Genomic DNA, 27,848 nt, shown 5'->3' with positions numbered 1-27,848 from the left:
AGCACCCTCAAATCTAATGAGAGAAAGCTGGTAGGCCTACATATGAAAGATTGGGTTTATGTGGTCAGTGTGCGCAGTATAAAAAAATCCTGCAGCACAGTGCGTAATGAGAAAAAAAAAAACTTTGACCGTGTTTTTGGATTAAAACAGCGACTTTGCACTGTATTTTCGTATGGTATTTATTGTTGTATTCTAGTTTTCTTGGTCTCATTTTATAGAATGGAAGACATATTACAGAAATTGAGATGATTTTGACTGGTTTTACAATGAAAAGTACCTTGAAATTGAGCTCAAAGTAGCAGAAATGTTCGATTTTTACCAAAGTTCAGAAGTAAACAAATCATGCCAAGCGTCCAATACACGTCAACTGGTGAGTCTAATATTCTTTCACAAGTGCACTGATATTATTTATACCATTTCTACACTAATGCAGCAGTCTGCATAACAGTAAATCTTATTTTTTTTGTAAGAATAAAAATTGAAAGTGGAAAGCCAAAGATATACAAGAGGGACATGGGGATGTGACTAACGGACAGAGGAAATGTTATTTTAGTGCCAGGAATGTCTTTCTTGTTTATTCTGGACCCTATTCGGAAATTGGCATCTTTTGAAATTTGTGTGAAATAGGCAAAATTGCCAAATTCTGACCACTTTATTGGATAGTTAAAATCGGTAAATGGGTGGTTTCTTGTACTCAATCGATACAAAAAATGAAGTTCTAGCAAAATAGTTTTTTTTTTTTTTTTTTTTTTTTTTGGCGACCCTGAGAACCAGTCTCTGAGAGGGCCTGGCGACCCCCAAAGGGTTAATTGTATTTACATTAATTCTTATGAGAAATATTGCTTCAAATTTAGGCCAACCTTCTGGGGTTGGTAGACAGCAACCACCCAGGGAAGTACTACCGTCCTGCCAGATGACTGTGAAACAAAAACCTGTAACTGTTTTGCATGATGGTAGGATTGCTGGTTTCTTTTTCTGTCTCATAAACACGCTAAGATAACAGGGATATCTTGCTACTCCTACTTACACTTTGGTCACACTTCACAGACACGCACATGCATATATATATATACATACATCTAGGTTTTTCTTCTTTTTCTAAATAGCTCTTGTTCTTTTTTATTTCTTCTATTGTCCATGGGGAAGTGGAAAAGAATCTTTCCTCCGTAAGCCATGCGTGTCGTATGAGGCGACTAAAATGCCGGGAGCAATGGGCTAGTAACCCCTTCTCCTGTATACAATTACTAAAAAAGAGAAGAAGAAAAACTTTATAAAACTGGGTTGCTTAAATGTGCGTGGATGTAGTGCGGATGACAAGAAACAGATGATTGCTGATGTTATGAATGAAAAGAAGTTGGATGTCCTGGCCCTAAGCGAAACAAAGCTGAAGGGGGTAGGAGAGTTTCAGTGGGGGGAAATAAATGGGATTAAATCTGGAGTATCTGAGAGAGTTAGAGCAAAGGAAGGGGTAGCAGTAATGTTAAATGATCAGTTATGGAAGGAGAAAAGAGAATATGAATGTGTAAATTCAAGAATTATGTGGATTAAAGTAAAGGTTGGATGCGAGAAGTGGGTCATAATAAGCGTGTATGCACCTGGAGAAGAGAGGAATGCAGAGGAGAGAGAGAGATTTTGGGAGATGTTAAGTGAATGTATAGGAGCCTTTGAACCAAGTGAGAGAGTAATTGTGGTAGGGGACTTGAATGCTAAAGTAGGAGAAACTTTTAGAGAGGGTGTGGTAGGTAAGTTTGGGGTGCCAGGTGTAAATGATAATGGGAGCCCTTTGATTGAACTTTGTATAGAAAGGGGTTTAGTTATAGGTAATACATATTTTAAGAAAAAGAGGATAAATAAGTATACACGATATGATGTAGGGCGAAATGACAGTAGTTTGTTGGATTATGTATTGGTAGATAAAAGACTGTTGAGTAGACTTCAGGATGTACATGTTTATAGAGGGGCCACAGATATATCAGATCACTTTCTAGTTGTAGCTACACTGAGAGTAAAAGGTAGATGGGATACAAGGAGAATAGAAGCATCAGGGAAGAGAGAGGTGAAGGTTTATAAACTAAAAGAGGAGGCAGTTAGGGTAAGATATAAACAGCTATTGGAGGATAGATGGGCTAATGAGAGCATAGGCAATGGGGTCGAAGAGGTATGGGGTAGGTTTAAAAATGTAGTGTTAGAGTGTTCAGCAGAAGTTTGTGGTTACAGGAAAGTGGGTGCTGGAGGGAAGAGGAGCGATTGGTGGAATGATGATGTAAAGAGAGTAGTAAGGGAGAAAAAGTTAGCATATGAGAAGTTTTTACAAAGTAGAAGTGATGCAAGGAGGGAAGAGTATATGGAGAAAAAGAGAGAAGTTAAGAGAGTGGTGAAGCAATGTAAAAAGAGAGCAAATGAGAGAGTGGGTGAGATGTTATCAACAAATTTTGTTGAAAATAAGAAAAAGTTTTGGAGTGAGATTAACAAGTTAAGAAAGCCTAGAGAACAAATGGATTTGTCAGTTAAAAATAGGAGAGGAGAGTTATTAAATGGAGAGTTAGAGGTATTGGGAAGATGGAAGGAATATTTTGAGGAATTGTTAAATGTTGATGAAGATAGGGAAGCTGTGATTTCGTGTATAGGGCAAGGAGGAATAACATCTTGTAGGAGTGAGGAAGAGCCAGTTGTGAGTGTGGGGGAAGTTCGTGAGGCAGTAGGTAAAATGGAAGGGGGTAAGGCAGCCGGGATTGATGGGATAAAGATAGAAATGTTAAAAGCAGATTATTTAATAAATGTATGGAAGAGGGTAAGGTACCTTTGTAAAAAGGCATAGGGGACAAAAGAGAGTGCAAAAATTATAGGGGGATAAGTCTGTTGAAGTGTACGGTAGAGTTATTATTGAAAGAATTAAGAGTAAGACGGAGAACAGGATAGCAGATGAACAAGGAGGCTTTAGGAAAGGTAGGGGGTGTGTGGACCAGGTGTTTACAGTGAAACACATAAGTGAACAGTATTTAGATAAGGCTAAAGAGGTCTTTGTGGCATTTATGGATTTGGAAAAGGCGTATGACAGGGTGGATAGGGGGGCAATGTGGCAGATGTTGCAGGTGTATGGTGTAGGAGGTAGGTTACTGAAAGCAGTGAAGAGTTTTTACGAGGATAGTGAGGCTCAAGTTAGAGTATGTAGGAAAGAGCGAAATTATTTCCCAGTAAAAGTAGGCCTTAGACAAGGATGTGTGATGTCACCGTGGTTGTTTAATATATTTATAGATGGGGTTGTAAGAGAAGTAAATGCGAGGGTCTTGGCAAGAGGCGTGGAGTTAAAAGATAAAGAATCACACATAAAGTGGGAGTTGTCACAGTTGCTCTTTGCTGATAACACTGTGCTCTTGGGAGATTCTGAAGAGAAGTTGCAAAGATTGGTGGATGAATTTGGTAGGGTGTGCAAAAGAAGAAAATTAAAAGTGAATACAGGAAAGAGTAAGGTTATGAGGATAACAAAAAGATTAGGTGATGAAAGATTGGATATCAGATTGGAGGGAGAGAGTATGGAGGAGGTGAATGTATTCAGATATTTGGGAGTGGACGTGTCAGCGGATGGGTCTATGAAAGATGAGGTGAATCATAGAATTGATGAGGGGAAAAGGGTGAGTGGTGCACTTAGGAGTCTGTGGAGACAAAGAACTTTGTCCTTGGAGGCAAAGAGGGGAATGTATGAGAGTATAGTTTTACCAACGCTCTTATATGGGTGTGAAGCATGGGTGATGAATGTTGCAGCGAGGAGAAGGCTGGAGGCAGTGGAGATGTCATGTCTGAGGGCAATGTGTGGTGTGAATATAATGCAGAGAATTCGCAGTTTGGAAGTTAGGAGGAGGTGCGGGATTACCAAAACTGTTGTCCAGAGGGCTGAGGAAGGGTTGTTGAGGTGGTTCGGACATGTAGAGAGAATGGAGCGAAAAAGAGTGACTTCAAGAGTGTATCAGTCTGTAGTGGAAGGAAGGCGGGGTAGGGGTCGGCCTAGGAAAGGTTGGAGGGAGGGGGTAAAAGAGGTTTTGTGTGCGAGGGGCTTGGACTTCCAGCAGGCATGCGTGAGCGTGTTTGATAGGAGTGAATGGAGACAAATGGTTTTTAATACTTGACGTGCTGTTGGAGTGTGAGCAAAGTAACATTTATGAAGGGGTTCAGGGAAACCGGCAGGCCGGACTTGAGTCCTGGAGATGGGAAGTACAGTGCCTGCACTCTGAAGGAGGGGTGTTAATGTTGCAGTTTAAAAACTGTAGTGTAAAGCACCCTTCTGGCACGACAGTGATGGAGTGAATGATGGTGAAAGTTTTTCTTTTTCGGGCCACCCTGCCTTGGTGGGAATCGGCCAGTGTGATAATAAAAAACATTATCCATGAAGGCAAAAAAGGGAATGTATGAGAGTATAGTGGTACTAACACACTTAAATGGGTGTGAAACATGGGTTGTGAATGTTGCATTGAGGAGGAGGCTGGAGGCAGTGGAGATGTCATGTCTAAGGGCAGTGTGTGTGTAGTGGAAACATTATGCAGAGAATTCATAGTGTAGAAATTAGGAAGAGGTGTGGAATTACTAAAAGTATTATTCAGTGGGTTAAGGAGGAGTTGTTGAGGTGGTTTGGTCATTTAGAGAGGATGGAGCAAAACAGGATGAATAACAAAAAAAGGCACAATACCGTGACTGGAACGATACACAAATAACCCGGGTATTGCGCATGTCTTAATTTCATCTTGTCGGTATTATATACCATTCTTGTACTACTACTACTACTACCACCACCTCTTCCTGCCTATATATAGCCATCCTGCTCCACTTCTGGTTAGTGTGACTGTCAATGGTCCAAGTCTGACCGAAACGTCGTCAAAAACAGGATGACTTGGAGGGTATATAAATCTGTAGTGGAGGGGAGGAGGGGTAAGGGTCATCTAGGAAAGGATGAAAGGACAGGCTAAAAAAAGGCTGTGTGCAAGGGGCCTGGACATGCAGCAGGTGTGTGTGTGTGTTTTTGTTAGGAATAAATGGAGAAGAATGGTTTCTGGGACTTGACGTGCTGTTGGAGCGTGAGAAAGGTAATATTTTGTGAAGGGATTCAGGGAAACCAGTTAGCCAGAAGCGAGTCCTGGAAATGGGAAGGAAACTTGTGACAGTGTTTCAGTCCAAAACGTAATCGAGTTTCATTCTCCCATGTGAGGGTTAACTTTGTATTGTTCCAGTCACAGTATTATGCTTTTTTATTCTTTCAGTACAGTGTTTATTATTTTTATATATATTTTTCAGATCAAGGCTAAAAATCAAGGTCGCCTCTTCCAAATTGGCTGGACTCGGATTGTCTTGGATGAGGCACACGTTGTTCGTAACCACAAGAGCAAGACATCGCAGGCAGTATGTCTACTTAGAGGTGGTCGAAGGTGGGCCATGACAGGAACTCCAGTTCAGAATCGAGAGATGGACTTGTACTCCCTAGTGCGTTACCTCAGAGCCTCTCCATTTGATGACTATACCGTAAGTTTGTGTGAAGTTTGATTTACCTAAATGTTGCTGTAATTGGCTTATCAAAATGTGACTTGTAGCTCAGTGGTAACACCTTCTGCTCACATCCAAAGGACTCATGGTTCAATCCTGGGGTGATGTGGACATGTTAAACCTTTCATCCCTGTTCACTTGTCTGTAAATATGTACCAATGTGTTAGTACACTATTGTGGGTGGTGTCCTGGGAGATGGCAGTTTATCTTATATAAATTCAACTTTGCCTAAGGCTAGAGGCCTGTTTTAGTTTAATAATTATGAAGACAACAATGAACATTCAGTTTAGTACAACTGCTCTTGTTGCCACCTCCCTAGTTAAGAACAATAATAAATTTGTTGTCAGGCACAAGAATTAACAACTGGGCGTCTACACTCCAAACTGAATTGCTTGCAATCCTAATGGTGCTAAAGCTAACTTACCATTACTGATTCTATGTCATCATTGAAGGCTCTTGACTCATATAATGACTGAACAGCATGCTCATTGGAGAAGCCAGGTGTAGATAAGTATTCAAAAATCCAGGAAAAAGGAATTAAGGTACAATTGCTATGGATCCCATCACACATTGGATTACTCCTTCATGATAAAGTTGATATATTAGCCAAGAAGAGTACCCTGAAGGAGAATGTAGAATATAACTTTGGTATATCTATGTCTAGCATTAGGAATAACAGGAGAAAAATAATGAAAATGAAAGTTATAAGAATGCAATTATAAGCCTGAATAGATCTATAACACACTGATAACGTGAACGTTTATGGATCAACTTGCAGTGTGAACACTGACTTATGTAGTGGCCAGGCTTAGACTTGGTTACAAGTACTTCTGGCAGTTTGGGAGACACACAGATGATGATCAAACTAAATGTAAATTATGTGATCAGGCATATGGTCACTCTCTTGAACACTATGTGCTTAATTGGCCTCTTATTGAGGAATACAGAGACAGACAGTATAATAACCTATGTGACATGTCAAGATATCTTATTAATGAAAATAAGATACCAGGTATACTAAGCAAATTTCCTAAATTTGCTTACAACGGGTAAGTGAACTATAGATATAAATCGAAATGTACTCCTGTTAACCCCTTTTGGGGCCTAGTTCTTGGGCCTTTCGTGTATCCATATGCTCTTGCGCTATCGTCCACAGGCTGGATATGGGGTACTCAATAAATCAGCCACTTCGGTGGCAAAATCTGAATCTAATTCAGTACAAGCTTATGGGATTGGAAGGTGGATTTATACTGTAATATGTGATGGATTCTCTCTCTCTTTCTCTCTCTCTCTCTCTCTCTCTCTCTCTCTCTCCTCTCTCTTTCTCCTCTCTCTCTCTCTCTCCCTCTCTCTCTCTCTCTCCTCTCTCTCTCTCTCCTCTCTCTCTCTCTCTCCCTCTCTCTCTCTCTCTCTCCCTCTCTCTCTCTCTCCCTCTCTCTCTCTCTCTCTCTCTCTCTCTCTCTCTCTCTCGCCTCTCTCTCTCTCTCTCTCTCTCTCTCTCTCTCTCTCTCTCTCTCTCTCTCTCTCTCTCTCTCTCTCTCTCTCTCTCTCTCTCCCCCCTCTCTCTCTCAATAAACTGGATGTATCCCACATAGGATGCAAGGAAGGGGTTACTAGCCCCTTGCTCCGAACATTTGAGTCACCTCTTACAACACGCATGACTTACGGAGGAAGAAATGTGGTGGGTTATTTCACCTTAATCGCCCATGGAAGACATGCTATCATTAATATAATGGTATCACAGAAAGGCGAGGTTTGAACCCATGGTAAGTGGGTGCTGAAACTCGCAGACCAGTGTGTTAACTACTCGGCCAGCTGGCTGAAATAAAATTTATTCAAGTAGGTACGCAAAACAGATAAGTAGATGAGAAAGACGTGCATCACTTTGCCGTCTTTATTGATGAGATCCATATATCGAGTCCTGGAGGTGGGATGCACAGTACCTGCACTCTGAACAGTTATCATCATTACAGTGGACCCCCGCATAACGATTACCTCCGAATGCGACCAATTATGTAAGTGTATTTATGTAAGTGCGTTTGTACGTGTATGTTTGGGGGTCTGAAATGGACTAATCTACTTCACAATATTTCTTATGGGAACAAATTCGGTCAGTACTGGCACCTGAACATACTTCTGGAGTGAAAAAATATCGTTAACCGGGGGTCCACTGTATTATTATTTTTATTATCATCATCATGGGGGAGTGCTAAACCCATAGAGATTATATAGTGTCTTTGGGGAAAAGATGGAAGGCATTCAAGCTTAATTCAGGGAATTGGAGCACAGATCCAGTTTCCGAGATCAAAAGCCCCTCGCCAGCATTGAGGAACCTCCCTTGGGGGGTGCAATCTGAGGGCGAGGTGGGGATATTTGCAGTTTTGAACTGTGGTATCGGTGCTCCTCTGGTAAAACAGTAATGGAGTGAGTAATAATGCATGTTTCTTCTTTTTTTTTGGGTCACTTCGCCTTAGTGGGAGACAGCCGGTGTAGTAAACAAAAATATTACAGTCTCAACACGCTTCTTTACTTGAAATAGAGAAAAGACAGAAGTAGTTGTGGAAAAATAGGTACGAGGTAGTCAGTCCCTGTGTCCAGCTCCGTGACTTCTGCTGTCTCATCTGTATTTTAACTGATGAAGCCAGCAGACCAGGTGAAACAACTCATCAATAAAGACACCAAACTGAAGCGATGCTATTGGGGAAATTAAACTTTCTTTTCTTAAATAACATAATATATGATTGCTACTTTGTGTTTGATTTATTTTTACCATCTTCACATGAAAAGTTGAATGAATGCGATTCTCCTTTGCTTTCTCCAGTGCTTTCCCTTCTTTCATTAACACACACTACCTGGAGTTTACCTGGAGAGAGTTCCGGGGGTCAGCGCCCCCGCGGCCCGGTCTGTGACCAGGCCTCCTTAGGTCAGTGTCCCAGGATGCGACCCACACCAGTCGACTAACACCCAGGTACCCATTTTACTGATGGGGAACATAGACAACAGGTGGAAAGAAACACGTCCAATGTTTCTACTCTGGCTGGGAATCGAACCCAGGCCCTCACCGTGTGAAGCGAGAGCGTTAACCACCTTTTCAAAACTTCCCCAGAACTGTTTTTAGCGTGACTTGATGTCATGTCATCGGAGACAGTAGCAGTCATCTTGTGAGGCACAGAGAGCATGTGTAAGTGGGTACATTTATTCAATATGTTAAGGTGAATCTGCAGTAAATTTAAAAGGTCCTTTGCACTATTAGAGTGAATTAATATTACCGATGTTTTTGTAATAATTCTGGTATAAAACCTTCAGAACTTCAGTAGTTTTTTAGAGCATTCATTAGATCTGCCCCTTTTTTGAGGGGGTACTGAAATTGCTTAATTTTTATCACCCAGGTGTGCTCATTTGCATGTGCAATTTTTTTTAACACCTCGGTCATTTTCCACCGAGGCAAGGCAACCCGAAAAGGAAGAAACACTTTCATCATCTTTCACTCCATCACTGTTAAAATTATATTTGTGCATTTTCTAAGTACACATATGTGCATGTCAAAGTTGCTAGTGACATGTTCTTCTCTCATGCATAACCACCTCACATCTTCAGAGAAGATTCTAGGTCTTGTATCTTAATCTGTACTTGCATTATCTCATTTACCCGAGGATTCAAAAACCTCTCTTGACTTAAAAAAAAATTTTCTGTGGATGTTCTTATTCCTTAATTATAGAGATCGACATTTCTGCCAATAATCCTTTTTCTAAAACTGGTTGTTTTGCTCCACTCTATCAATAAAAAGGCATCGTTTTCACAGCAACTTGATTCCTCTTCTGATTTAGGTTCCCACTTGATCTCTCCTGTTTCATTACTCTGCTGGGATACCCTTCAAAGATCCTGTATCATCACATTAATTGTTTATGTTCATTGCTCGTTTGTTAATTTTAAACTTGTTTTTGTCTGTCAGTACTTACTAACCTACGTTTTAACACTATGGCCATCTCCCACCAAGGCAGGTGACCCAGAAAATAAGAAACTTTCACCATCATTCACACTATCACTGTCTTGCCAGAGGTGCACAGATAAGATGGTTTAGATGTCACACTAAACATATTTTAATAAAATCCTTCCTTCCAGCTTTCATGGATTTCTCCTCCAGTGATTCCCCTACTCATTAATGAGACCAACTTGAATTCTGTTATTTACTGGGTCAAGTGGCATCCACAAAGTGCAAGATGGGCAAGGTAGAATCCACAAAATACCTAATAATCTTTCCAGTTGCTCCTCCTACATATTTCTTGTCCTCTAAAACAGGAAATCTTGCAGAGGAAGATGACCAGAAAAGGAACGCAGGGTGCCCTGAGAAGGGGTTACTAGTCCCTTACTCCCGGCACTTTAGTCGCCTCTTAGGACATGGATGATTCACGAGAGAAGGATTCTTCTCTACTTCCCCATGGAGACTGAAGAATGTATGATCTTGATAATCGTACTGTCACTTTCAGATGTAAATTATAGTGCTTCATCTGTTTTGTTGCATCTGAGGCTTGGTGTGAGTGCTTCTGAATTTCTTGAAAGAACAGAGCTCTTCAAGGGGGGCTCCTTGGCGTGGTGAAGAGGCTCTTGGTCTGAGGAATTAGACCTGTTGGTCTACTTCCTCAGACCGAACGTAATTACCCCCCAATCCCCCATTCCCTATCCCAGCCTCCCCATCCTCCCCTTTTTCCTTTCCTCCTCCTCCTCCCCACCCCTCCCTTTTGCCCTTCCTTTTTGGTCTTTTTTTTTTTTTTTTTTTTCTTTTTTCTTTTTTCTTTTTTCTTTTTTCTTTTTTCCACAGGCATGCTAGTTCCTAGGTAGGGGAAAGGGTACCGGGGTCCATCCCATTCCGTTGAGGTTCTTGGCGGTGGCGTAGTTTGCCGTGGAATCTGGATTGCCTGGGGATGTCCTGATCCCTCTCCGATATCCCCGAGGGTGGCTTTGGGTGTCTCTCGGGCGACGGGTGTATCTCTGGAAGCCACCTTTCGGATTCCGGGGGTGGTGGCCAAAGGAGGTATGCTTTGTGGCGGATTTCCGGCCGCCCTCTCTTTTGTCCACCGAGGTAGCTCGGCAGATGTGAGGTTGCTATCCCGGATTGCTGGTTTACTGGCATGATGGATAGGGTATGGCACGGGTTTTATGCTGCATCTGCGCTACTTGCGGTGCTGAGGTCCTCTTGGGCGCGGAGGGAGATTTCTGGCCCTTTCATTCCTCCTAGGAACTATCCCTCCCCAGTCCCCCCTTTTTTTTATTCTTTTTTTTTTATTTTTATTTTCTTCTTTCTTTTTTTTTTCTTAAAAACAAAAAGAAAGAAGTAACCTAACCATGGCAGCCCTAGTCCATGAACCTGCTACCCCCGGGCCCCTTCTTGATACTGCACCCCGTTCTGACCACTCTTCGGACACTCCTCATGCCTCTGTACCTCTTGCCGGTGCTGTTTCTTCACCCGCTTCAGTTACTGAGGCCTCGACTGACTCCTTCGATTTATCTGACCTTTGCTCTCCTCTGAATATGCTTCCGGCCTCTCCCTCTACGGTGCGGCAATTTTCGAATCGCCGGCCCGTTCCACGTCGGACCAACTCTGGTCCCACGCCTAAACGACAATGACAATTACCTGCTGATGATACTTCTCCACCTTCTCGTTCTTCTCAGAAAAGATCGACACGTCCTTCACTACCTTTCCACGCTCAGTTTCAGACTGCACAATGGACTAAATTCTTCACTTTACGACCGACTTCCTCTACTGCCTATCTTTCTGACCACAGTATTGGCAAGGCACTCCTACGCCATGTTGGTAAAGATATTTCTTTTCATGCTCTTAAGAGCGGTACGCGCATCGTCACCGTACAGAATGCTACCCAGGCTCATGAGCTTTCTCGTGTTTCCCATATCAATACTGTTCCTGTAACTATTGAAAAGCATCATTCTCTCAATTCTTGTAGTGGTAACATCATTCTGCCCCATAGCATAGTTCAACAAAATTTCCAGACATGTGGCACTGACATTCTTGAACAGCTGGAACTCCAAGATCTCCCAATCCTCAAGGTAGACACTTACGTTCTTCCTGCCCGCGGGCGGAGACGATACCCTAGCAATGTGGCTCGTTTAACTTTTGACAGCCGTGAACTCCCATCCTCAATTTATGTAGCAGGACATGGGTTACAAGTTCGAAAGGTGATCCCTACACCGCAACAGTGTAGAAATTGCTGGCGATTTGGCCATCCAGCGAAATATTGCAGATCTATCGCCGAATGCCCAGTCTGTGGTGCCGATGACCATTCTAATATGTCTAGCAATCGACCTCCCTCTTGCCTTGTCATGAGGCTCACCCTTCGTACTCTCGCCATTGTCAAGTTTACTTAAAAGAGCGGGAAATCCGTTACCTCAAAGAGGCAGAAGGTCTCCCTTATGCCATGGCAGTTTCTCATCTCCGCCTCCAAGGGAGACTACCTCGTGTTTCTTATTCCCGTGTTTGAAAACGTCCCCTACTTCTGGTATCCCATCTTCTGCACCCACCTCTGTGGTTACCTCTCCCATAGTCACTCCTGTAGCTAATTCTTTTGCTGTCCTCGGCTCAGACGTCCCTACTTCAACGTCTCAGTCTGATCTTGCTTCTTCGTGTTCTCTCTCACAAGCCTCAGTAGCGACGAGATCTCGTATGACACCTCCCAATTGTCCCTCTACTTCTCACAAGTCAAAAAAAGGTCCGTTAACACCTCCTACCCATCTTCCACCTCCTCATTTTCCCTTCTCTGTCTCTGTACTTGGTTCTCCCCCTCTCACTGGCTCTGTTACAAGTGTAGAGGTTCACCCTCCTCCTCGTACTGTACCTTCCTCCCCTGTTCCCACCCAAGTTTCTTCCTCTTCTGCCACCTCCCAGGTTTCTGCCTCTTCTGTCCCCTTCCACGCTTCTCCAGTTCCCTCCACCCTTCCGTCCCCCCCTACCTTGGTACAGTCCATTACAGTTCCAATCTTTACTCATCCTCCCCCTACCATTTCCAATATTGTCTCCCATACGACGTCTCTGAATTCTGAAACACTTGAAGCAATCTCTCAATATATTGCAGAGACCAAACCATCAATGGACACTGATCCACGCTCCGCTCCTTCTCTCTCCTCTACTCCATCTGCGCAACTCCTTTCTTCACAGCGCACCGTTCCTTCACTGCTTGAACGTTTTCCACTGCCTCCGCATGTGGACTTTTCTAACCCCTCTAGTCCGTAGGAACCCTTACCTGCGGATTTCAGGTATCTTTATCATTGCCAATCATGGCCTATTTACAGTGGAATATACACGGCCTCAGGGGTAATCGGGGTGAGCTTCAGATGTTCCTCTCCCAGTTTTCCCCTGTTGGTATTGTATTCTTCAGATCCTTTTCCTGATGGGACCTTTAATGAAAGTGCCCTTCTTCTACGCACTGATATTCCGTACCATCAGCTATTTGTTCGTACTTCGCTGCATTACACAGCAGCCCGTATCCACTTGCATAGGTGGTATACGCTCTGTTCTTTATATCTCTCTCCTTCTCGGGCATTATCTATTCCAGATATTGCCTTTCTTGTTTCATCATTACCACCACCGATTCTGTTACTTGGTGACTTTAATGCCCACCATTTCCTCTTGGGGGGGGGGGGGGTCTCACTGTGATTCCCGTGGCATTCAGTTAGAGGCTTTTCTTGCCAACCACCCCCTCCATGTTTTAAATACAGGTACTCACACCCATTTTGATCCTCGGACTCTCACTCTCTCTTGCATCGATCTCTCAGTCTGGTCTTCCTCAGCCGCATTAGACTTCACTTGGTCTGTTCTTCCGGACTTACATGACAGCGATCATTTCCCAATCATTTTTACTTCCCCTTCATATTCACCACCTCTTTGCATCCCACGCTGGCAGTTTGATCAGGCAAATTGGAACCTTTACTCACACCTAACTGTTCTTAGAGAGGTTCCTTCTTCGTCCTCCATCGATAAGCTTTTACACCTCTTCTCGTCCTCCGTTTTAACTGCAGCTTCTCATTCTATACCCCAAACTTCGGGCAGGCATTCTCAGAAATACGTGCCTTGGTGGTCTCCTGCTTGTGCTCGTGCAGTACATTTGAAACGCGCTGCATGAGGCAGGTACCGGTACAATAGAACAACAGAGAGACTTCTTGAATTTAAGCAGAAGCGTGCGATCGCTCGCCGTGTCATCCGTGACGCTAAATGCACTTGCTGGCGAGATTGTCTCCACCATCACCTCTGTTTCCTCTGAGTGCAGTCTGGAAAAAAGTACGAAAACTGAGTGGTAAATATTCTCCTGACCCAGCTCCTGTTCTGCGGGTTGCCGGTGTTGATATAGCAAACCCACTAGATGTTGCCAATGAAATTGGCAATCATCTGGTCCGTATTTCTCAGGGACTCCATCTATGCCCCTCATTTCTTTCCTCAAAGTCTGCCAGAGAGTTAGCACCCTTGGACTTTTCTTCTCTCAGAGAAGAACAGTATAATATGCCTTTTACACTTCAAGAACTGGAGGCAACACTCTCAGCTTGCCGATCGTCGGCAGCTGGGCCCGACGACATTCATATTCGTATGCTACAACATTTACATCAGTCAGCCCTTGCAGTCCTATTACGCCTTTACAATCTTATTTGGTCACAAGGAGTTCTTCCACAGCTGTGGAAATCCGCCATTGTTCTTCCTTTCTGCAAACCAGGCACTACGGGACATGAAACCTCCCACTATCGTCCCATTGCTCTTACCAGTGCAGTTTGCAAAGTGATGGAACGCCTAGTAAATAGACGTTTAGTGTGGTATTTAGAGACACAACAGTCTCTCCACTCGTCAATATGGCTTTCGTAAGGGATGTTCTACCATAGATCCCTTACTACGCTTGGATACGTATGTTCGTAATGCCTTTGCGAATAACCACTCAGTTATTGCCATATTTTTTGACCTTGAGAAGACATATGACACAACTTGGAGGTATAATATTTTAGCCCAAGCCCACTCCTTAGGCCTCCGAGGCAATCTACCATCCTTCCTTAAGAACTTTTTAACTGACAGGCATTTCCGTGTTCGGGTTAATAATGTGCTCTCCCCGGACTTTATCCAAGCTGAAGGTGTCCCCCAGGGATGTGTTCTGAGCACAACACTTTTTCTCCTTGCTATTAATGATTTGGCCTCTAGTCTTCCATCAGATATTTGGTCATCACTCTATGTTGATGACTTCGCTATTGCTTGTGCAGGCGCTTTACTGTCACCTTATTACAGTTTCTCTCCAGCATGCAGTCGACCGTGTTTCCAATTGGGCCACCACACGTGGGTTTAAATTTTCCAGCACTAAAACCCACCAAATTACTTTCACTAGACGCTCTGTCATCTCCGATCATCCATTGTACCTCTATGGCTCCCATATCCCTGAACGTGATAGTCAAGTTTCTGGGCCTCCTCTTTGATCGTAGGTTATCCTGGAAACCTCACATTACCTCTCTGAAGGCAACTTGCCACAGCCGGCTGAACCTCCTTAAAACCCTTGCTCATCTTTCATGGGGATCTGATCGTCGAACCCTCCTTCGCCTACATTCCACCCTTATCTTATCGAAACTTGATTATGGTGACCAGATCTATTCAGCGGCATCTCCTGCTACTCTCTCTAGCCTTAACCCCATTCATCACCAAGGATTACGTTTATGCCTTGGTGCTTTCCGCTCTTCCCCTGTCGAGAGCCTCTATGCAGAAGCGAACGTTCCATCCTTATCCGATCGCTGTGATGCCCATTGCCTGCGCTACTATGTACGCTCTCACGATCTCCGCAATCCTTCCATTTATAGAATGGTCACTGATATTAATAGACATTCTTTATTTGTTCACCGCCCCTGTTTACTCCGTCCCTTCTCTCTTCGCCTTCATTCGCTCTTGTCTTCTCTTCAATTACCACCTTTCTATGTACATGTAGCATCTCACTTTTCCCTACCCCCCTGGGAAGTTCCAGCTGTTCGAGTCTGTTCTTTCTCTCTCCCTTGCTCGAAAGCCCAACTGTCTACGGTCGCTTCCCGCTCTCATTTTCTTGACCACTTTCACTCTCATTCTCATGCCATTGCTGTGTACACAGATGGCTCTAAGTCTTCTGACGGCGTAGGATTCGCAGCAGTGTTTCCGGACAGCGTCGTACAAGGGCATTTACTATCTTCGGCTAGTATTTTTACTGCTGAATTGTATGCCATCCTTACAGCACTTATCCGTATTGCATCTATGCCTGTGTCATCATTTGTGGTTGTCTCAGACTCCCTTAGTGCTTTACAGGCTATACAGAAATTTGATACACCTCACCCCTTAGTCCTCCGTTTCCAGCTTTGGCTACGCCGCATCTTTACCAAGCATAAAGATATTGTTTTTTGTTGGGTCCCTGGTCATGTTGACGTACAGGGCAATGAACAGGCAGACACTGCTGCGCGGTCAGCAGTACATGACCTACCAGTTTCATGTAGAGGTATTCCATTTACGGACTATTTTGCTGCAATATCTTCCCAACTTCACACCCATTAGCAACAACGTTGGTCTACTATGCTCGGCAACAAACTTCAATCTATTAAACCGAGTAAAGGTTACTGGCCGTCTTCTTATCACCAGTGTCGAGGTTGGGAGACTACTCTCTCCCGTCTTCGCATTGGTCATACTCGTCTTACTCATGGATATCTTATGGAGAGGCGCCCTGCTCCTCTCTGTGAGAATTGCCAAGTTCCATTATCAGTCAGCCACATTCTGTTGGACTGCCCACTTTATCAACGAGCACGCAGAATTTACCTCCGTCGTCGTCTTCGCTCTGCTGCTCTCTCTTTACCTTCCCTTCTCGCTGATGGACCCACCTTTCATCCAGATTCTCTCATTGACTTTTTGACAATAACTGACTTACTTCACAAATTCTGATACCTTCAGCCCTTTCTACTTCAATCTCTTGCTACCCTCTACCCCCGTACTATCCCCTGCCCCGCTGTTTTCTGTAACCTACTGATCATCCCTCGTCCCTTCTGCCATCCAATACCCTCGCTTCCTTCCCTACCCTGCAGCGCTGTATAGCCCTTGTGGCTCAGCACTTCTTTTTGATTATAATAATAATTGAAAGAACAGATGCTCAAGAATATCAAAATCCCAAATTATCATTATTCATAATTTTTTTTTTATTATGATTATTAATAGAGGACTTACTGGGTGAAAGTCTGATAGCCCATTACTAGTATGTACATTATCTTGGACATTATATTGGTATTTTAGTTAGGGGTTCAATGAACTTTCTACATAAAGTTTTAAATTTAACATTATAATACATATGAAAAGGTTATGAAAAGTAATAATTTGAAGTAGGTTTTGTATAGTTTTTGTTTATAATCATTTTTGTTATTTTCCAGTGTTGGAAACTGCAGGTGTCGAACAACAGTGCTCAAGGAATGCTTCGACTGGGCCTTCTAGTGAAGGTCCTTGTCTTGCGTCGAACCAAGGATCAGGTAAAGATTTTTTTTTATTATTAACACATCAGCCATTTCCCACTATTTATAAATAACAAAAAGGCACAATACCGTGACTGGAACGATACACAAATAACCCGCACATAAAAGACAGAAGCTTACGACGACGTTTCGGTCCGACTTGGACCATTGACAATGGTCCAAGTCGGACCGAAACGTCGTCGTAAGCTTCTGTCTTTTATGTGCGGGTTATTTGTGTATCCCACTATTTATGATTCACTTCGTCATTCATAGACCCATCTGCTGACAAGTCAGCTCCCAAATATCTGAACACATTCACTTCCTTCGTACTTCCTCCCACCGATTTGATATCCAGTCTTTCATTACCTAATTTTTTTTGTTATTCTCTTCATTTTTCTCTTTCCTGTTTGCTTTCAGTTTCCTTCTTTTACTGACCCTCACAAAAATAACTAATTTACAAGGAGTTTAATAATTCTGTCAAAAAAATTTACCCGTGTGTGCAGTTGGCAAGAGAATGCAAATGTTTAATAATTGTTCTAGTTGTTTCATTTGTGTTAATTTAACTTGCCCCTTTGTTAGTATACAGGTGGGTGCAGCTGTTACTAACCTGTGTATTCTGGGCACGGGCATGAGTTTAACATACAGCATGTGAGGGAATTACAGTATTGTAGTGTGTACAGAGGTGCCCAGCAACTACATATCAACAAGCCACTACCAGCAGACTACATAAATACAGTAGTGAGAAACTTGTTTATTGTATTGGTAACATTTAAAACTGCTCTCAAACACAAGGATGGCGAGTTGTTTAACCCTTAAACTGTCCATGCAGATCTATGTTCACATGCGTAGGGCTCCAAAAGTTGATAAATGTTTTTTCTTACATATATTCAAACATAAAAAAAATAGATCAGTTTTTTTTACATGTTTTCAAATGTAAAAAAAAAAAATTATTACTTTTTTGTACATACTTTCAAATGTTGAAAAAACGTAGATCTACATTTGGACAGTTTAAGGGTTAAGAGTTGTTCACAGCATACAGTGGTACCTTGGGATACAAACGGCTCAAAACGCGAACAGTTATGTAAGCGTGTTTATGTAAGTGCTTTTGTAAGTGTATTTTTGGGTATCTGAAACAGATTAATCTATTATTATTATTATTATCACACTGGCCGATTCCCACCAAGGCAGGGTGGCCCGAAAAAGAAAAACTTTCACCATCATTCACTCCATCACTGTCTTGCCAGAAGGGTGCTTTACACTACAGTTTTTAAACTGCAACATTAACACCCCTCCTTCAGAGTGCAGGCACTGTACTTCCCATCTCCAGGACTCAAGTCCGGCCTGCCGGTTTCCCTGAACCCCTTCATAAATGTTACTTTCTCACACTCCAACAGCACGTCAAGTATTAAAAACCATTTGTCTCCATTCACTCCTATCAAACACGCTCATGCATACCTGCTGGAAGTCCAAGCCCCTCGCACACAAAACCTCCTTTACCCCCTCTCTCCAACCTTTCCTAGGCCGACCCCTACCCCGCCTTCCTTCCACTACAGACTGATACACTCTTGAAGTCATTCTGTTTCGCTCCATTCTCTCTACATGTCCGAACCACCTCAACAACCCTTCCTCAGCCCTCTGGACAACAGTTTTGGCAATCCCGCACCTCCTCCTAACTTCCAAACTACGAATTCTCTGCATTATATTCACACCACACATTGCCCTCAGACATGACATCTCCACTGCCTCCAGCCTTCTCCTCGCTGCAACATTCATCACCCATGCTTCACACCCATATAAGAGCGTTGGTAAAACTATACTCTCATACATTCCCCTCTTTGCCTCCAAGGACAAAGTTCTTTGTCTCCACAGACTCCTAAGTGCACCACTCACTCTTTTTCCCTCATCAATTCTATGATTCACCTCATCTTTCATAGACCCATCCGCTGACACGTCCACTCCCAAATATCTGAATACATTCACCTCCTCCATACTCTCTCCCTCCAATCTAATATTCAATCTTTCATCACCTAATCTTTTTGTTATCCTCATAACCTTACTCTTTCCTGTATTCACCTTTAATTTTCTTCTTTTGCACACCCTACCAAATTCATCCACCAATCTCTGCAACTTCTCTTCAGAATCTCCCAAGAGCACAGTGTCATCAGCAAAGAGCAGCTGTGACAACTCCCACTTTGTGTGTGATTCTTTATCTTTTAACTCCACGCCTCTTGTCAAGACCCTCGCATTTACTTCTCTTACAACCCCATCTATAAATATATTAAACAACCACGGTGACATCACACATCCTTGTCTAAGGCCTACTTTTACTGGGAAATAATTTCCCTCTTTCCTACATACTCTAACTTGAGCCTCACTATCCTCGTAAAAACTCTTCACTGCTTTCAGTAACCTACCTCCTACACCATACACTTGCAACATCTGCCACATTGCCCCCCTATCCACCCTATCCAAATCCATAAATGCCACAAAGACCTCTTTAGCCTCATCTAAATACTGTTCACTTATATATTTCACTGTAAACACCTGGTCCACACACCCCCTACCTTTCCTAAAGCCTCCTTGTTCATCTGCTATCCTATTCTCCGTCTTACTCTTAATTCTTTCAATAATAACTCTACCATACACTTTACCAGGTATACTCAGCAGACTTATCCCCCTATAATTTTTGCACTCTCTTTTATCCCCTTTGCCTTTATACAAAGGAACTATGCATGCTCTCTGCCAATCCCTAGGTACCTTACCCTCTTCCATACAGTTATTAAATAATTGCACCAACCACTCCAAAACTATATCCCCACCTGCTTTTAACATTTCTATCTTTATCCCATCAATCCCGGCTGCCTTACCCCCTTTCATTTTACCTACTGCCTCACGAACTTCCCCCACACTCAAAACTGGCTCTTCCTCACTCCTACAAGATTAATCTAATTTACATTATTTCTTATGGGAACAAATTCGTTCAGTTTCAGCACTCAAACAGCCTTCTGGAACAAAAAAGTTCACATCCCGAGGTTCCACTGTGTATCGTATTTCTCGGCTTATTAGATGCTTTTTTTTTTCCATAAAATGTCTCCAAAAATCACCCTGCGTCCTATAAACTGAAGGTCAGTGATGGGAACTATAAGTTTGGGGTGTCGGGTGGGCTGTAGTTCTCCCAGTAAGTCCAATGCAGAGCCACTGATGGTAAAACAAGTCTTATAAGCTGTAAAATATGGTATTTAAGCTAAATTGTAATATGCTAGGTAAAAGAGCGTAGATGTAGCTAGTCTGACATTTTATTATTGCAACATTTCGCTCTCCAATAAAATGTCACATTAATTGCACTTGTCCTTTTACCTAACATATTGTCGGTAGTTCTACCACATTATTACAAGTTGTAATATGTTGTTATTTTGTTTAACACCGACCATCTCCTACCGAGGCAGAGTGACCTAAAAGAAGAAACGTAAAGATTTTCTTCCTTTTTACGTTCAGTAATTTATAGGGAATAACCTAGCCTCCTAGCCCGTTGCTCCCGGCTTGGGGGCTAGGTTTACAGAGGCATTCTCCAATACATTCACTAGTGCTGTCTGAGCATTTGCTTTATATCACCTTTTGTCGGTTATAAATGCAAGGAGAGGGCTGGAGGCAGTGGAGATGTCGTGTCTGAGGGCAATGTGTGATGTGAATATGTATTATGCAGAGAATTTGTAGCTTGGAGATTAAAAAGGTGTGGAGTTACTAAAAGTATTATCCAAAGGGCTGAGGAATCATAATAGAGATGGTTTGGATGTCTAGAGAGAAAGGAGCAAAATAGGCTGATTTGGTGGGTGTTTAACTCTGTAGTGGAAGGAAGGTGAGGTAGGAGTTGTCTTAGGAAAGGTTGGAAGGAGAGGGTAAAAGAGGTTTTGTATACAAAGGGCTTGGGTGTCCAACAGGTGTCTTGTGAGCATGCTAGATAGGAGTTAGTGGGGGTAAGTGGTTTTTATGACTTGATGTGCTGTTGGAGTGTAAGCTAAGTAACCAGAGAAATCGGTTAGCCAGACTTGAGTCCTGGAGGTGGGAAGTACAGTGCCTGCGCTCTGAAGGAGGAGTGGGAATATTGCTGATTGGAGGGTCATTTGAGCTGTAATATAGGCACCTCTGGCAAGGCAGTGATAACGTGAATGATGGCGAAAGTGTTTTTCCTTTTTCAGGTTGCCGTTCCTCAGTGGGAGATGACCGATGTGTTTAAAAATAAAAAAAATGTATTACTTACATGATATACATTTCCATTCTACTAAAACAATTGTTCTGTTAAAGGAAAAAGGCATAGTACCATGACTGAAACAATACTCGGATAAACTGCACATTAAAGACTGAAGGTTATGATGATGTTTTGGTCCAATTTGGATCGGATCAGACCGAAACATCCATCATAACTTTGTCACCAAAGTGTAGGTTATTTGTGTATTTTACTCTTAAAAATGTAAATGCTTTATTATGTTACTGTTTTTCTGGAATATTTAATTGTGTATGTGACACTTGGTTTACTTCAGATAGATCAGAGTACTGGCAAGAAGATTGTTGAACTGCCAGAGAAACAGGTTGTCGAACATAGTCTGTCTCTAACTCGACAGGAACGAGAAGTGTACGATCGAGTCTTTACTTTCTCGAGGTGGGTGTACACTCTATTTACATCTGATAGTCTTCCCTATTTTCTGCTTCTAAAGAGCAAAATATTTTCCACTCAGATAATGAAAATTTTTGTGATTAGTCAACATGTTTTCAGTATTACTTTTTTGGCTGTACCAAATCCAGTGGTCCCTCGTTTATCGTCGTTAATCCGTTCCTGGAAGTGCAACAATTATCGAAATAGACGATTTTCAAATCAATTTTCCCCATAAGAAATCATGTAAATACAATTAATCCGTTCCTGACACCCAGAAGTATTAAAACAAAAAATTTTTTTACATGAAATATAGATGTAGTACATAAACAATACAATGGCACATGATGAATGAAACATTAACAGCATAACACTTACCTTTATTGGTGATTCTTCTTAGTGTATGGCAGCCTGGAGGAGAGAGAATGAATTATTTACAGTTTGGAAGGGGAATCCCCTTCCATCAACACATCAGGTACCAATTGCTTTTCTGGGGTTACTTCTCTCCTCTGTTTCTTAATGCCACTAGGACCACCTTGAGAGTCGCTGGAATCCTGTCTCGCAAAAAAACTGTCCATAGAGCTCTGTTTCTGGCGTCTCTTTAAAACTTCCCTAAAATGGGCCAAGACTGTCACTGTACAAGTTGACGATATGGCTTGCAATATCCTTCTCAGGGTGATGTTTCTCCATAAATCTTTCCATCCTCCCCCACATTTCAAAAATCTCCTTAATTTCTGAAGAAGGCACCTTCTTCCATCTCTCTTCCTCCTCCTCTGCAGCAAGATTCTGAGCTGCAATCTGTTGCTGTTCCTGCTGAAGCTCTTGCAGCTCCTCAGTGGTTAACTCTTCGTTGTGGTCCTCCACCAACTCTTCCACATCCTCCAAACTCACATCCAACCCCATGGAACTCCCCAATGCCACAATAGATTTCACAACTGACATAGGCTCATCAGGGTCAGCCACAAACCCTTCAAAATCCCTCTTGTGGACACAGTCTGGCCACAATTTTCTCCAAGCAACAACAGCTTCCTTGATTTCCTTTTTCTTTGCCACGATGGAAGATATGGTTGTATGGGGTTTGTTATACATCCTGGCCAGTTCAGCCACACGTACGCCACTTTCATATTGTTCAATGATGTTTTTCTTAAATTCAATCATATTTCTCACCTTCACCAAAGGCTTGGCACTAGGAGCTTTCTTTGGAGCCATGGTAGCTTATTTAGCACTTGCAAGTACTAAAATGAATGGAATATTATGAAATATTTCGTATGAACAAGTGAGGGGACCATCGCTCACTGGTAAACAATGGCAAACTGGCTGGGAAGGGAGGCTGAGGCGGCTCAGAGCCGTGAGTACGCATCCAGGACGAATGACGATTAGCAAGTCAACCGACCCTTTGCGAGCCAATGTTTGGACGAAAATAATGCGACGATTTTCGAAAAGGACGACTATCGAGCCTGATGATTATCGAGGGACCACTGTACTGTATTAGAATTTTGCTCATTTTCATGTACTAGTTTTTTTTTCTCATTCTGTATTAAAATTCATAAATATAAAAATCATATTTGCCAAATAAGTTAAGTACATTCTTCAAAAACATATGCAACCGGGTTTTAATTTGTACCACAATCAATGTATCCAAATTTCATTGGGCTATGTATGGTGCAGGTGAGAATGTTTAGCAGTGGTAAGACAAAAAATGTCAGGATACTTTATTTTAGTGCTTTGAACACTCAGTAGGCTTGTGTGAGTGGAGACAAGTGGTTCTTACGGCTTGGCATGTTGTTAGTGTGTAAGGTAACTTGAAGGGATTCAGGGAAACCAGTTAGCCGGTCTGGAGTTCTGGAGGTGGAAGGTAGAGCGAGTGCCTGCACTCTGGAGGAGTGGTGGGGAAATGTTATAGTTCAGAGGGTCATGTGAAGTGTGTTGTCAGCACACTTCTGGCAAGGCAGTGTGGCTCTGTCAGTTTTGTTTTTTTTCATCTTGCCTTGGTGGGAGACCACTGGTGTGTTTAAAATAATAATAACTCATCAGAAATTCACTTAGGCTTATGCTGCTTGAGGTCCTGTGAGAATAGACCATGCAAATATTCCAAAATTGTGTCCTTAACAAATTTTCTTTCAGAATAAGGTTCATTTTTATTTCATAGACCATATATCAGATATATTACACTTAGGTCACACTACACATACATGTACACGTTTATTTATACACACTCATCTGAGTTTTCTTTGATTTTATCTTAATAGTTCTTGGTCTTATTACTTTTCCTTTTATATCCATGGGGAAGTGGAATAAGAATCTTTCCTCCGTAAGCCATGCGTGTTGTAAAAGTCAACTAAAATGCCGGGAACAATGGGCTAGTAACCCCTTTTCCTGTAATAATTACTAAAAAGAATAAGAAGAAGAAAATTGTCAAAGTGGGAAGTCTGAATGTGCGTGCATGTTGTGCAAATGATAAGAGATGATTGTGGATGATATGAATCAGAAGAAGCTGGATGTCCTGTCTTAAAGTGAAACAAAGCTGAAGGGCGTGGGTGAGTTTCAGTGGAGAGAAATAAATGGGATTAGGTCAGGGGTTTCAAATAGATTTAGAGCTAAAGGAGTAGTAGCAATAATGTTGAAGGATAAGTTATGGCAGGAAAAGAGGGCCTGTAAGTGTATTAATTCAAGGATTATGTGGAATAAAATAAAGGTTGGATGTGAAAAGTGGATTATAGTAAGCGTATATGCACCTGGAGAAGAGAGAAGTGTAGAGAGAGAGAGAGATTTTGGGAAATGTTGAGTGAATGCATGGGGAGTTTTAAACCAAGTGTGAGAGTAATGGTAGTTGGGGATTTCAATGCTAAAGTGGGCAAAAATTTTATGGAGCGAGTAGTAGGTAAATTTGGGGTGCCAGGGGTAAATGAAAATGGGGAGCCTTTAACTGAGCTATGTGTAGAAAGAGGTTTGGTAATAAGTAATACATATTTGATGAAGAGGATAAATGAATATACAAGGTATGATATAGCACGTAATGAAAGTAGTTTGTTAGATTATGTATTGGTGGATAAAAGGTTGATGGGTAGGCTCCAGGATGTACACTTTTATAGAGGGGCATCTGATATATCGGATCATTATTTAGTTGTAGCTACAGTTAGAGTAAGAGGTAGATGGGAAAAGAGGAAAATGGCAACAACAAGCAAGAGGGAGGTGAAAGTGTATAAACTAAGGGAGGAGGAAGTTCGGGTGAGATATAAGCAACTATTGGCAGAAAGGTGGGCTCGTGCAAAGATGAGTAGTGGGGGGGTTGAAGAGGGTTGGAATAGTTTTAAAAATGCAGTATTAGAATGTGGGGCAGAAGTTTGTGGTTATAGGAGGGTGGGGGCAGGATGAAAGAGGAGTAATTGGTGGAATGATGAAGTAAAGGGTGTGATAAAAGAGAAAAAGGTAGCTTTTGAGAGGTTTTTACAAAGCAAAAGTGTTATAAGAAGAGTAGAGTATATGGAGAGCAAAAGAAAGGTGAAGAGAATGGTGAGAGATTGCAAAAGGAGAGCAGATGATAGAGTGGGAGAGGCACTGTCAAGGAATTTTAATGAAAATTAGAAAAAATTTTGGAGTGAGTTAAGTTAAGAAAGCCTAGAGAACGAATGGATTTGTCAGTTAAAAACAGAGTAGAGGAGTTAGTAGATGGGGAGATGGAGGTTTTGGGTAGATGGCGAGAATATTTTGAGGAACTTTTAAATGTTGATGAAGAAAGGGAGGCAGTAATTTCATGCACTGGCCAGGGAGGTATACCATCTTTTAGTAGTGAAGAACAGGATGCGAATGTGGGGGAGGTGCATGAGGCATTACGTAGAATGAAAGGGGATAAAGCAGCTGGAACTGATGGGATTGTGACAGAAATGTTAAAAGCATGGGGGGTTATAGTGTTGGAGTGGTTGGTATTTTTGTTTAATAAATGTATGAAAGAGGGGAAGGTACCTAGGGATTGGCAGAGAGTATGTATAGTCCCTTTATATAAAGGGAAGGGGGACAAAAGAGATGGTAAAAATTATAGAGGAATAAGTTTACTGAGTATACCAGGAAAAGTGTGCAGAAGGGTTATAATTGAAAGAATTAGAGGTAAGGCAGAATGTAGTATTGCGGATGAGCAAGGAGGTTTCAGAGTGGGTAGGGGATGTGTAGATCAAGTGTTTACATTGAAGCATATATGTGAACAGTATTTAGATAAAGGTAGGGAAGTTTTTATTGCATTTATGGATTTAGAAAAGGTATATGATAGTGGCTATCTTCAACTAAAAGCTTGCATCTTGTCTAGAAAGACAAAAATGTATCACTAGGAAGCAAGAAAAATGTTCAGCTTCGCTTTTGGCATATTTTTTTTCGTTCTCTGGTCCTGCTGCTCGAACTAGCATTTCCTTAAACATTAGGAGAGCACTGTGGCAGATGTTGCAAGTATATGGAATAGGTGGTAAGTTGCTAAATGCTGTAAAGAGTTTTTATAAGGATAGTGAGGCTCAGGTTAGGGTGTGTAGAAGAGAGGGAGACTACTTCCCACGGTTGTTTAATATATTTATAGATGGGGTTGTAAAAAGTAAATGCTAGGGTGTTCGTTAGAGGGGTGGGATTAAATTATGGGGAATCAAATACAAAATGGGAATTGACACAGTTGATTTTTGCTGATGATACTGTGCTTATGGAAGATTCTAAAGAAAAATTGCAAAGGTTAGTGGATGAGTTTGGGAGTGTGTGTAAAGGTAGAAAGTTGAAAGTGAACATAGAAAAGAGTAAGGTGATGAGAGTATCAAATGATAAAGAAAAATTGGATATCAAATTGGGGAGGAGGAGTATGGAAGAAGTGGATGTTTTCAGATACTTGGGAGTTGACGTGTTGGCGGATGGATTTATGAAGGATGAGGTTAATCATAGAATTGATGAGGGAAAAATGGTGAGTGGTGCATTGAGGTATATGTGAAGTCAAAAAACGTTATCTATGGAGGCAAAGAAGGGAATGTATGGAAGTATAGTAGTACCAACACTTATATGGGTGTGATGCTTGGGTTGTGAATGCAGCAGCGAGGAGGCGGTTGGAGGCAGTGGAGATGTCCTGTCTAAGGGCAATGTGCGGTGTAAATATTATCCAGAAAATTCAGTGTGTGGAAATTAGGAGAAGGTGTGGAGTTAATAAAAGCATTAGTCAGAGGGCTGAAGAGGGTCTGTTGAGGTGGTTCGGTCATTCAGAGAAAATGGATCAAAGTAGAATGATGTGGAAAGCGTATAAATCTGTAGGGAAGGAAGGCGGGGTAGGGGTCATCCTCGAAAAGGTTGGAAGGAAGGGGTAAGGGAGGTTTTGTGGGTGAGAGGCTTGGACTTCCAGCAGGCCTGCATGAGCGTGTTAGATAGGAGTGAATGGAGACTAATGGTATTTGGGACCTGACGATCTGTTGGAGTGTGAGCAGGGTAATATTTAGTGAAGTGATTCAGGGAAACCGGTTATTTTTATATAGCTGGACTTGAGTCCTGGAAATGTGAAGTACAAGAGAGAGGAAGAGGCTTTTAATATTTTGTTAACAATCTTGTAATATTTATTTAGTGCACTTTTTTGAAAAACCATTATTGTAGCTATCTTATTTTATTAAACCCTACCAAGGTAGGACAATGCCAGACAAAGCACATTCTCCATCATTCAGCTGCTGTTCTTTAAGAAGTGTGTTGACAGATAGCCATTGAATGAATGATGGTGATTGTGTTGTTAGTTTTTATTATTTTTTTAACACAGGCCGTCTCCCACCAGGGCGTAGTGACCCGAAAAAGAAGAAACAAAAGTTTTTTGTTTTACTTTTAATAATGTATACAGGAGAAGGGGTTACTAGCCCCTTGCTCCCGGCATTTTAATCACTTCTTACAACCCGTATGGCTTATGGAGGAAGAATTCTTTTCCACTTCACCATGGAGATTTATATTATGTACAGTGATCCCTCGTTTTTCGTAATTAATCCGTTCCTGGAAGTGGGACTATTATTGAAATTGATGATTTTCGAATCCATTTCCCCATAAGAAATAATGTTAATCCAATTAATTCGTTCCAGACACCCAGAAATATCAACAACAATTATTTTTTTACCTTAAAGATAGATTTACATGCACAAAAGAATAAACATTAAACATGACAGTTACCTTTATTGAAGGTTGTTGTTGATGAATG

The 27,848-nt window shown here is 41.9% G+C and overlaps 1 protein-coding gene across 6 annotated transcripts in view; it reads left to right on the top strand.

Annotated features, from left to right (window-relative positions):
• The window catches only part of lds (transcription termination factor lodestar), a 251,928-nt gene that overhangs the window by 139,831 nt on the left and 84,249 nt on the right, over window positions 1-27,848 (top strand). For all 6 annotated transcript variants that reach the window (XM_070105078.1, XM_070105080.1, XM_070105081.1 and 3 more), the window contains exons 15-17: window positions 5,284-5,508; window positions 16,936-17,031; window positions 21,552-21,670. In XM_070105078.1, the coding sequence (XP_069961179.1) occupies window positions 5,284-5,508; window positions 16,936-17,031; window positions 21,552-21,670 (440 nt within the window). The remainder of the gene's footprint in view (window positions 1-5,283; window positions 5,509-16,935; window positions 17,032-21,551; window positions 21,671-27,848) is intronic.

This window comes from Cherax quadricarinatus, chromosome 96 (genome assembly GCF_038502225.1).
Source record: "Cherax quadricarinatus isolate ZL_2023a chromosome 96, ASM3850222v1, whole genome shotgun sequence".
NCBI classification, from domain to species: domain Eukaryota; kingdom Metazoa; phylum Arthropoda; class Malacostraca; order Decapoda; family Parastacidae; genus Cherax; species Cherax quadricarinatus.
This window is presented reverse-complemented; position numbering and strand designations above follow the sequence as displayed.